This window comes from Mytilus californianus, unplaced genomic scaffold, assembly GCF_021869535.1.
Source record: "Mytilus californianus isolate M0D057914Y unplaced genomic scaffold, xbMytCali1.0.p SCAF_1, whole genome shotgun sequence".
Lineage (NCBI taxonomy): Eukaryota > Metazoa > Mollusca > Bivalvia > Mytilida > Mytilidae > Mytilus > Mytilus californianus.
This window is the reverse complement of record NW_026262581.1, coordinates 82429627-82442262: the sequence shown is the minus strand read 5'-3', so window position 1 is coordinate 82442262 and position 12636 is coordinate 82429627. Positions and strand designations below refer to the sequence as shown.

At 30.2% G+C, this 12636-nt stretch overlaps 1 protein-coding gene across 1 annotated transcript in view; it reads right to left on the bottom strand.

Annotated features, from left to right (window-relative positions):
- Positions 1-1540: 1540 nt before the first annotated feature.
- Positions 1541-12636, bottom strand: part of LOC127724690 (uncharacterized) — a 156268-nt gene continuing 145172 nt past the window's right edge. The window contains exons 14-16 of the mRNA XM_052231749.1: positions 8997-9294; positions 8457-8629; positions 1541-7442 (exon numbers count right to left, since the gene is read on the bottom strand). Coding sequence (XP_052087709.1) covers positions 7323-7442; positions 8457-8629; positions 8997-9294 — 591 coding nt within the window. The 3' untranslated portion in view covers positions 1541-7322. The remainder of the gene's footprint in view (positions 7443-8456; positions 8630-8996; positions 9295-12636) is intronic.

Here is a 12636-nt window from a genome sequence, read left to right as displayed (position 1 = left end):
GGAACTGATAGTCCAACTGGCCCTTAGTGCTGTAAAAAATTAAAACAACACATTTTAAATTTCATGCGTTCGATGCGCTTTTCTGGATTTACCTATACCAGGAACGCTCAGAGCCAAATATTTGAAAGCCAAGAATGTATAAGAAACTTTGCCTGAGGAGGTTGAAACCTTAGTTTCTTTTTAATTTCGAATTTTTAAATGGAATATTTTAGAAAAGTGTGTTTTATATATCATGGCAGTACCGAAGTACTGACTACTGAGCTGATGATACCCTCGAGGACTGATAGTCAACCAGCTGAGGTACCAGTGCTGTGTAAAAATTAAAACAACACGTTATAAAGGTCATCCGTCCGAAGCGTTTTTTTTTTTATTTTCCTATATCAGGAACGCTCAAAGCTGAATACTAGTATTTGAAAGCCAAGGATGTATAAGAACCGCAACAGTTGAAGAGCTATATGACAAAAAAGATCCTGAAAAAATGACAATATATTAAGATGTCAGATATACTTTTCTTAAGCTTACTTAAACACTTACCGAATATTGTTAACAAATAATGTATAGAAAAACAGGAACAGGCCTCATCCTGAAAACTTAACATCACCACTGGATCTGAAATTGAATGTCAGACGGAGCATATACTTCTGGCAACTAATAGTTACTGAGGAAAACCTCATCTTGAAAACTGACCTTGATCACACGATGTGGAATAGAGGTCAAGGCCATATAAAGTGACAGACAGAACATAATCCTGGCAACTAATCTTCATTGTTTGACTATTATGTAAAGATACTGAAGAACAGATTTCATCCTGAAAACTTATCTCACAACTAGATTTGAAAATCAGGTCAAGGTATGTGGGGCCAACATGTTGCATTTATTTGAGTATTGTTTCAAGCTGTTGAGGAAGCTGCAATAGAAAGAAGTACCTATGTCTCACCTACCAAAATAAATGCCACTATAGAAATTTCTTGACCGAATGGGAATATTAAACAACAAATTCTGACTCACAAGGATGTACAACACCAAAACTCTAAGAAAAAAAATGTTCACCAACATAAATTTAAGCGAACATGACATTCAAGGACATATACCACTGCCAAGTCAGATATGCACATTGACATCAGCCTCAATCTGTTTGAATTCCCATTCTGTCTTAACGTCTATATAAACAGTAACTATCTAGGAAACAAGCTTGACAAAATGAACATACTATTTTTAAGAAGGGAGTGGACTGTTTTTATTTGGAAAAAAAAAATAGAAATTTTAGACAATGGTTTTTATTTTGTCCTAGATCAATTTTTTTTTATTTCCAGGACTCTGTAAATTCATGTGATATACAAGTACTCTCAATGCTGTTGACACAATTAATTTTACATTTGCTTGAGCCACATTGGCTTTAATGTTTTCTCCCTCAACATAAACTCCAAGACGCCACTTGCCAAAAAGACATTTAAAGATTAAATAGAACTGCATCTAGACGAAATGATAATAATGTAGGATCTAAAATTTACTGATGATACTGAAATCAAACAAAAACATATTGTAAGTGAAGAAATCTCATTTATTATGGTTATATTTTCTACAATATCATGATAACTTATCATATATTTAAAATTCAACAACAAATTCATCACATAATAAATTACCCTTCCTTTTAACAAGGAAAATGGTTTTGTGGAAGAATTACAATAAAAAAAAAACATGAAAACGTGTAAAAATCACAATTCTCAGTTTTCAACAAAAATTCAACAAATTAACAAAAAACAAAAAATTCACACACATACACATTTAAATACACATGTGACACTCACACACACAATTAAGGAATGTTAATACAAGTATATAGCTCATTGTAGATCCTCTTTTGTTTTTGTGTAATTTATAAAATATTGACTTCATTTAATCTGCAATAACAAAAACACTGATGATAAAAGAAAGACCAACAAGTTATGTTGGTAAATACATATTTGGTTCATCATATATAAACTTGTATCACTGTTATGTCTATATATATAATATGATACAATATATCATCACAAATTAGAACCAATATAAATGGCTGTATGCAACAGACACCAGGATACAAGAAAAGATAACTATGTTCAGAAACCTGTTTGATATAGTCAAACTCTGATGTCTGATACAGTCAAATGTCTCTAGACAATTTAAGCTGTCATTTCTTTTAAACAAAGCTTCAGAAAGAATCACTACACTTTGCCAAAGCAGCATCTGAACCACAGTGCTGTAAATTTCAAGGTTTGTAAATTTGTATGTGGAACAACAACTATCAGTTAATTCTGTTTTCATTAAACTGCAATATATTTGCTCAATACAATTTCAGAAGTCTCAGAAGTTAAGCAAGTCAGTTTAGCATTTGACTTTTTGGCAATCATAGCTTATTATAGTATCAGTCTCAATTCAGGTTAACCATACACTCAGTTTATAAATCAAAACAATCCAAGTTACAAAAAAATTAAGAAACTTGTCAAGTTATGGGGTGTAAGCTTACACATCACTGTAAGTTCAGAACTGTCTCAAAATGACAAATATTATTTCATAGCGATTATAAATTAAACCAAACTGTATTAGAGGGAATTCATAACTTATAATACATCTTAAATACATTTTCAGATAAAAGTCTTACAAATGTTTTAGACTTAGAATGTGTAATAAACAAAACAACATACTAATGAAATAAAAATTCTTGGTTTCTGCTTTAGTATTGTGCTTCAAAGAAAGGTTTATCAATATCTCTTATTCCACATTATACAAACTATTTTACATAATACCAGACAATTACTTTTAAATGAAAAAAAAAATATCATCCCATTCCAAGTATATCTAACAGACAAACACTGTACTGTATATTGGTATTTGGTGACAACAATTCATTAAATTGTTGGAGATTGACACCAGAAACCGTAGCTTATATATTGCAGACAAATATTGAAATACTATACCATATTTGAATGTAAATAAGAAAACAATGGCTTTTCAAGAATAAGGGTTCGATGGCTGTCAAACCTTAATTATTAAATCACTGGATATAATACAAAGCAGGTGATGACTACTTGAATATTTTTTTCCTCAAATTTGACAAATCAAAATCTCTTTACCATATAAAATAAATTTTCTAAAAACAGGATGTCAGTAAATGGCGAGTATTTTTTACAAAACAATCATGAATATCGCTGACGGTCTGGCACAGTTCTTCAATGGTGTATTAAAGAATATTTATCAAATTATGGTTTTATATAAAAAAGCACTAAATAGGTTTGTTAAATTTCCCTCAATCGTGTTGTTTGTCTTTTCTTATTATTGTTTGATGTTTTATAACTTTCTTTTTTAAAAATAAAAATAAATACAGTAGCAAAGTGCTAGTGGATGTTATTCAAGTTATAAATATAAAAATTGAATACCCCATCAAAACTTATTTGGTAGTCAAAACCAATGTGTAAAAGTGTTGAAAACAAATGGAAAATTAACAAGTGTGTAATTTTTGCGGTTTTCATGCTCAAAATATGTAAACCAAATCATTTTCCGGGATACTTTATTTTGCATTAAGCCCTTTCATGATTTTCTTATTTTCTTTAAGTATCTATATAAGTGGTGATCCAAGTTTCACATTTTAGAGACTATTGATATTAGCGCTATTATTGAAATTGCAAAAGTCGTAAAAATTAGTTGGTTTCTTGTATTTCTTGCAAGCTCAGAGAATACATTGAGATGAAAGGTGTAACTTTATCTTCTTTTACATAAAAAGTCACAAATCTATCCTGGGTCTTAAGTTTGGAATGTTTCAGACCTACGGTACCTTTATAGTTTGTCTATTCTATGAAGACAAATATTGGGTTTTAATTTCTGTGGCTTGACTTTCGAATTGAACACAAATATATATCTTAAAAATATGATTGTTGCTTCAGTTATTACTTGATTCAGACAATGGTAGTAAAAATGGTTGTGATACAATATACATCAAGAAAAGTACTAATGAAATGTCAAAAAACACTAAAAACAAAAATTCTATAATTTTTCTATACCCGCAATTATCAACAATAACAAAAAAAAACAATTAAAAATAAAAAGGTCCTAATGCATTATGGTTGTATATTATGTTGCAAGCTTGCTTAAGAATTTCAGGCAATTAGTGCCAATATTTGGTAGATTTCTTCGCCTGATAATATTTATAGTTTGTTAATATTACCCTGCAACTGTGATCCTCAATGCACAGATGAAGACTGAGTGGCAAATTTTCTATTTTACAAGTGCTTGGGACAGTTTTAAACTTGCTTTTGCCCCATGTTGAAGGCTTCAATGTGACTTTGTGAAGAACAATAAAAGAACTGTTTCTTTGCCTTATGAAGTGAAGTGGGTGTAGTGGTTATATGGCATGTGATAATACATTCAATTCTTTCTTTCCTATTACAATGATATTATCTTGCAATGTTGTAATAGTCATCATTGAAAAACAGGAGTTAAGTGTGACAAAAAAAATAGATAAGTTATGTCTGCTGGACTAGTTGTTCAACTGAAGTGCATGCTATTCAATCCAATCCTTTTCGAGACCATCTCTAATATGACTTTTAAATAGAATTACCATAGCATACGATTTTTCATGGTTAAGTTTGAAGTTTTGTTACTTTAGGGATGCCATACATTAATATGAGTAAAGTTAAGATTGGGCAAATTAGGATTTTCAGTTGGGTTCAAAAGATCACAGTTATAAATAGAATGCTATAAATATCTCAAATATATTTCAAATAAACATAAAAACTCCCATGATGCAGTAGGACATTTTTTGTTAATCGGCATATTGGTTAAGACAAAAATATCACAAATGTGCCTAATCACATACAATTCTTAAAAAACAACATTATAAAAGTGCACCAAATAAAAATACACATGAACATATTTTGGCCTAATATTCTACTCATTACAGTTTTGCATTGTAAACTGGTTCTTCTAACCTCAACTTTTGTTTTCCCATTTAATAATGAAAGAAGAAAAAACAAGGAACACAGTCACACATATTGTCCCTTTCTTAGGGCAAAAACTGTTAAAAAAAGGAGGAATAATGGATATCTTTGGAACTTTTAGCACTGAAAAAATTGGCATGTTGAAAATTCTACCTTATATACAAAATTACATACATTGGTACAAACGCTTAAAATAACAATCTCCAAACATTGGTTTGTTTTATGACAATTACAACAATAGCATTTGTTTACAAAAAATATTACAACAAAAATCACTCATGTGTCATGTCAATTCATATAACTTGTGATAAATTCTTGTTGCAAGTTAAATTAAATTCTATTGATCTATGAGTGATATTTGTTATCAGATATTTTTGTAAAAAGTTTTGCAGGTAATTATATCATTTGCATATTTATCAATTGCTATCAATAACAAGTTTCCCTTAAAGAATATTGTCCAATTTAAAGGACTGTAATTGTCATACTCTTTGTTCATCTTCAAACTGTCTTTGTTACCTTCTACATGGAAGACAAACATACTGGTGTTGTAGTCATGAGGCAAGCATAAACTTAAAATGAACTTGGCAAGAAAAATTATTAATGTCTACTACAAAATTTCTTCAATAACATAAAATGTCTACCAATGTTAGTGAATTAAAATGACTTCAAACTTCTTTAGATACAAAAAAAAGTTTTTAAGGTCAAGTGAGGTACCATTTTCAAGGTCAAGTGAGGTAACTGATGGTATTCTACAAAATTCTATTTTTTGGCATACTAATAGAAGTAATAATTAAAGAAAACATTCAAAAACATTTAACAAGTTTTTAATACCCATGGTTGTTTTTAATGAAGAAACACATGAAATGATGTCTTTTTCAATCCTGTTAAAAAGAATATATATATGCAGTGAAATCTGACAAGTGTTTGCACACTTTTATAGAAGACTAATGTATAATGAAACGTTCCATGTTAATATCAGGGTTAACCCTGCTTTATGTTTCCCAAAATATTCCTATATCATCGAATGAAGAGAAGATGTCAAATAAACCTGAGATGGTACTGAATTACTTCTCTACTTGACCTTAAAACAAATGAGACTATCATGCACCCAAGCATCATAGATGAGAAAATAATCACTAAAAAGCTAAGAAATAATTACAGAAGGATATCTCAATACTATAACAAGAAGAAAATCCAGCAATCTTTTTTCTTATAACATTTGACGCCTCAAATATTCTTCTCTAGCTCCTAGCTCCTTTTGAAAAATTGTGTGTTATTCCATCACTATTACAAATTTTTTCATTAAAAAAAAAGCATTATCTGCAGTTGTCTGCATGAAAAGATAGTCATGGTTGCAGTAAGATAATACAGTAAAAGAACTTATGTTCATAAAGTACAAAATTTTGTGGAAATAAAAATCAATTCCCTATTTCTTCATGCATTTAAACTGGACTTGATAGGTAGCAATGTTTTTTCTTATAAACCACTATGATCAAATCTTATTGAAAGTTTTTCATTAATTTATTTAAAGAATAGATTCTATTTCTTTATCCCAACTAGATAATTAAATTATTTTTGAGAATGAGTTCAGTTAGTAGTCAAATTAGTAAAGTTTGGTCAAATGAGCAGAAATGTTTTGGTTGGACGGATAAAATATTTTCTAAAAATACTGATTATTTCTACATACTATTTTAATATTAACATTCATTTTATGAAACGTACAGTGCAAAATAGTGTTCCATTTTTATTTCAATTATGTTGATCAAAGTTCATCTTACAAGATAGCAGAAGGGGAAAAACTCTTCAAAAAAAACTTAAACACAGACTATAAAAAGATTGATACTTTAATCATATGTATATACTATGGATCATCTTTTAGTATCATGGATAATTATTTCTAAGGATTATGTTGGTACAGGTGAACAATTTATTAAAATATTCCACAAAAATTTAAAATTTGTCAAAGCCATGAGATCAAGTATTCACAAACAAATTTTTCTCAATCAATGAAAATTTGTACCATTAAAAATAAACCATTCTACAGTAACTGCTTATAACAACAGTTCTTTCAAGTTTGATACTCCAGGATAGACAATGCTAAAGTATTAATAATGACGAAGAGGTATACACATTAATAATTAATACCAATTTAACAAGGCAAAAAATATGATAAAATTCAATCTAACAATCTTGGTTCTATTATAGAGAAAATGTATATTACTGGAAAAAAAATATGTTTGATTAGAAGATGACAATGTTGCATCACAGCCTATCTTGTTCCAAAGGGAGATAATCGCATAAAAGGGAGATAATCCATATGAACGTCCTGATACTGTAGAAGTGCTGTCATGAATGAGAGCATTTGTAAGCTGTGTAAGTCTTTGCATCCTGCACATTCTGTATTGTCATGTTTGTCTTGATAGCTACATCAACACTCTGTTCAAAACGAAAAGTACATTCACTGTCCTGAAACAGATATTTTGGTTCATATAAATCATATCTGGGTTATAGTTTAAACAAATCTTAAAAAGGATTTTCTCTCAATTCATAAACAAAAATTACTTTAAAAGAACAGTAATGACACTTTCAATTTTCATTATTTTTTTTTATGTCCACGAGCTGTTATGTACAAATGTACAAAAAATAAGATCAATATATGTTAAATAACTTTTCGATTTTTGAATGAAGGAAGGAAGGAATGACAAACAGGTTACATTATATGTCCCAGCCATTTAGTAGCCAGCAAACAACAATGATTGCCATTTATAGGAGCAAATAAAAAAAGCCAGGGACAAACTCAATTATTTAAGACTTGATCGTAAAAGTGTGGCAACTGCATGCCTTTCTCATAATCACTTGATTTGTTAAATGTCCTTTTATCCTATACTGTTACATTAAATATTGTTATTTTCGAACAAAGTATAAAAAATGGGTCAAAGTTTCAAATGTCCGGGTTGCCATATTTGTGACTAATCAATGTAGGGTTGCAATATTTGTGACTAATCAATTTAGGATGTTTACGATGTAGCTGCAATTACATGAAGGTTGTAAATTTTGCTGGAAAATAGCTAGGTTCCTAAGTCCTGAAAATGTGAATAAGATTCTTCAAACAATTCCATAATAGCACTTGTACATCTTAAAACATATGTTCAATCTTTTTGTGAAGTTTCAGGGATCTAGGTTGAAAACTGTATGAGGAGTTGATTATAAAAACCTTGTACCCTTCATCATAAATTTTGCTCAAAAAAGATTAAATTCCCAAGTCAAGACTAAACATATGTACAATCTTCCTGTGAAGTTTCAGGGATCTAGGTTGAAAACTGTATGAGGAGTGGATTACACAAACTAAGTACCTACTTTTCCCGACAACCCATCCCCCAACATCACCATATTGTATGCCAGTTTTGGCTAAACATATAAGAATTTTAAATGTTTATATGGACAAGGCTTCTGTCATTGGTTACATAGTAATAGACATACCTCCTCGTCTGACGGTACATGTCCTACAGTACAGTCACGACATCCTTTCCAACTAAGAAGGCACGAGTTTGCTTGTGGTGATTCTGTAGATAACACAGTAAAATCAAACATTTTTGTAGCTGGCTGTGCTGGAGCAAGACCTGGGACAGGTGATGATCGGATTTCTAAAGTATCTGAAAATGAAAGAATCGAAGTAATTGAACCGGAAGGCCACATATCAAATTGCACATCAATAGAAAGATGGTAAGTCAATCTCCACACATATGTATTTAAATGATCCTGTAAACTGTAAGTCTGAAAATTCTGCATCTTTTTTTTTATTTCAAATGTAACTTATACTAGATCACTTATAGACCCTTTCAAGATTTTAATTTAAACATGTTGGAAAGAAATGAAAGTAATGAACTTTCCAGTAAAAGTTTGAATATGGTCCACCTGGAAATTTAGCAGGAAAGTCTATCAGTTTCAATCCATCCTATAGATCTGGACATGCTTGCATAACTGATTGAATTTTTATTCAGGAAATTTTATTGAACTAACCTGGACGAACAGCTAGTGATTTAGTCTGGAACTGAGTCTCGGCTTCCAAACCATTGTCATCAGAGTTAGGTAGAGCTTTGTAAGAACAGCGAGCATGACCATTATGATTAGATAAGTTAGTTTTTAAGAGAGTATGATTGTTAGAGCGAAAAGAGTCATTGTTATTCTGGCTTCCTTGTCTTTGTCCTTGTTTCTTCTTCTTCAAAAACTGTACAAATCCATGTTTCCATGGAGAATATTTCACACAAGTTTTCTTATTATCTGAAGGTTGAGAGTTGCATGGTTTTCCTATTAAGTTCTGGAAAGAAAATAAAAATTAGTGAAAAATTATGCAAATCTGTAAAGTAACACAACAAATGAATGCAATTGAATTCCTGTATCTTGAATGACTGAAATGAAAAAAAATCTCTTCCAAAATTCTCAGGATTAAAATATCTATTTGAGGCCAAAAAGCAAGCTGTAAAAATCGTTTACAGCAAAAATCAGATATTGCCACTCTCATACATTTTCCTAAGCATGAAAATGTCCAGTTTGTTTTGCTTCTGTAGAGGTGATATGACATCAAACGAAAATCTACTTTCTTCAAAAATTTCTTATGTATGGAAATTAAATCCCTGCTCCCGCACCATGAAAAATTTCATAATAGACATTGTAAGCCTATATAGGATGTATAGATTAAAGTAAGATTTTTATTATCTCCCTTACAAAGTATCAATTTGGCCAAAATTTGCATTTGCTTCTTAAAAAAAAAAAAAGGAAAAAAAGGTTTATTGTCAAATACCCAACATTTAATACATTCCTTTTCAAAGTTATCATCTAAAATGTTAGAATTAGAAATAAAAGACAAAAAATTGTTATTGCAATTTTTATATATAATCTTTAATCAAAATTTGGCAAATTTAACGTAATATTTTCACAACTTTTACCCTATTGTAATACCAGTCAGAATACATGATATTCTTGACTTGTAATTTTGGGGCCACAAAAGTGGTAGACAGACACATGTAAAGGCATAAAACAAAAAAGTCTAAAAAAGGTTGATTAATATACAGCTTATAAAATACTTATGATATATCATATCTTCTTTCGACAATCTTTGTGTTCTTATTTAAAACCTACTTTGTTCATTTTCATGTCCACTTCGAAAAATGTCTACATGAGCTAAATATGTTCCCCTTAAATGTTTATCAAATATTATCATATACAGGTAATTACTAAGGGTTACATGCTTGTTTATGACTAAATATATGCATCTGGATTTAACATTTATTTATCTAACCGATTACAATGAAGTTGATACTTAATTGAAAATGGCTGTTTTGTTGCAGTTGCTATCTGGGTGGAAAAATATTGTGGATACACAAAAAATATAATTATTAAGCAAATTTTACATTCTATTCCTTAAACTGTAGTATAATTAGTGGCATTTATTGATTAGGAGGCTAGATATATCAATAAGCCTGATCATTCAATGGTCACTTGAAACAAAACACTTCTAAAATAATGTTTTAAGTCATAAAACCTGGTTTTAATTTTTACTTCTAAACAATATTTGTTTCAACATTCCCTGTGTCAACAACTTAAGTCAATAACTGAAGATGATTCTTCAAAAACTGTATTTTTTATTTTGTATGCCTTTTTTCTCTATTCTTTACTTATTTTGTTGATCATTCTCTATTCATTATAATTTAGCAGCCCATTATTTTCTATTCTTGAATTTTTTGGCCTATTTTTCTCATTTTTTTTTTTTTTTTTGCCATTTTTATGTGGTCTTGACCCAATATCTTCTTCTATCCTGTATACCCCACCCAGACCCTCTGACTGTGTTATAGGAATAATACACATTGCGGTTACATACTTTGTGTACCAGCTGTCTTACAGCCTAACATTCTAGCAAAAGGATATATATATAGTATGGTATAATAAATTAGGCTTCATATATTTGTGTTTTGCATTCTAAGTTCAAATAAACTATTCTAATAAATGGTTTGGTCAACCCCAAAATAAAAGTACTACCAAGTCTACTGGTTATGATGACAAAGGTGGAAATTATATTCAATATATGAAATGTGAATTAATAAATTCTTGACCTTTGACATATTTATGAACAATACTCTGAAGCCTAAAATTTCCTCTTTTTTAAACATGCATCACTCAGTACACCTATATATTGAAAATGTATAAAATTCAGCACATTCAGTTCACATTTATATTTGTGTAAAGGTCAGAGTTAAGATGTTCAGAGAGTTCATGCTTTTAGAGGTCATAGGTCAAGACAGTTTGCAACTGAAGAGATTTAAGAAGCAGAACTGAGTAAAAGATATTACAATGGTTATTAAAAAGCAAACATGTGACATTGCATGAGAGACCATTTTTACATGGAATCCTGGGATGCATAATATGTGAATGGATTACCTGAGGGCTGGTCATGTGATCAAAATGCCTGCAGCATGAGGGAAAATGAAAGTAAAAAAGTCACTATAAAGCTATGATATATGAAGTGAATATATTTCTAATCTTGAAATTAAGTCTTGATAGACTGTGGTAAGAAAAAAACATAAAGATGTGCATGCTTATTTGACAGCAGAACTAAATCTGAAGACTCTGCATTACTTAATGAGCTTGACAGCATGTGTGATGAAAATGAAAGCAAGAACACAATCACAAGTAAAGAAACACATTTACTTCTTATCTTACATTTTTCTACTTTAAGTCCACTTAATTTGTCAAAATTCTCATGTAATTTTTATCATTGACATTGAGATTACAAAGGCCAAGCTTAAAATACAATGCAGTTATCTCCATTCTAATGCCACATCTTAAAATAAATTTTATTTTAGAGAATATTTTGGCTTAAAAATGCCATAAATGAAAAGTCTGTGAAACTGTTATTGTCTTTGGCATCTAAACAATGTAACGTCATATGTGTACTCCCGGTGTCAAACATAAACACTAGACATATTTATACTTTTCATACACTTCTGAATGGTTAGATATTGACTAAAAGAAGATTTTGAGGCACAAAATGTGACTTTTTTGTTTATTTTTTGAGAAGTTACATACCAAAAGAATTTCAGAATTCAAAATGGTGGCCTTTCCTTAGTTACGAACTGGTAGAACGTGGAATCTAACCCTTCAAAATATTTGTCAAAATCCAATGAAAATTATTGTTACAAACAAATTGCATTAGAATTATAGTTGAACACAAAATTCAATATTTCTGAAAGTACCTCAAAGTAAGGGGCAATTTTCTGAAAACAGTCTACACTCAAGGGCCAAAGTCCTTTACACTCAATTCATCAGGGACATGTAAAAACAAAGTTGGTTTTGGATTAGAGTAAAATACCTTATTCATTGCCTCAACAAGAAACAAAGACCAACTTTCAACAAACTAAAACCACAAATTATAAACAATTAAAATACAAAATATTGACCTTTTTTTGTGGTTGTCTTGTCACATAATTGGTTATAAAATGACTAAACTTTATTACTTTGTGTAATGATATACTTTTGCTTTAACTAAGCCCTTCCCAAACCACTTCCCTAACTCCAATGCTGGCCTTACCACTGCCTGAACTGAAAACCTTATCCCTCAACTGACTTCTCAAGCCCTTTATACAACTCCTATTGTCAAATATAA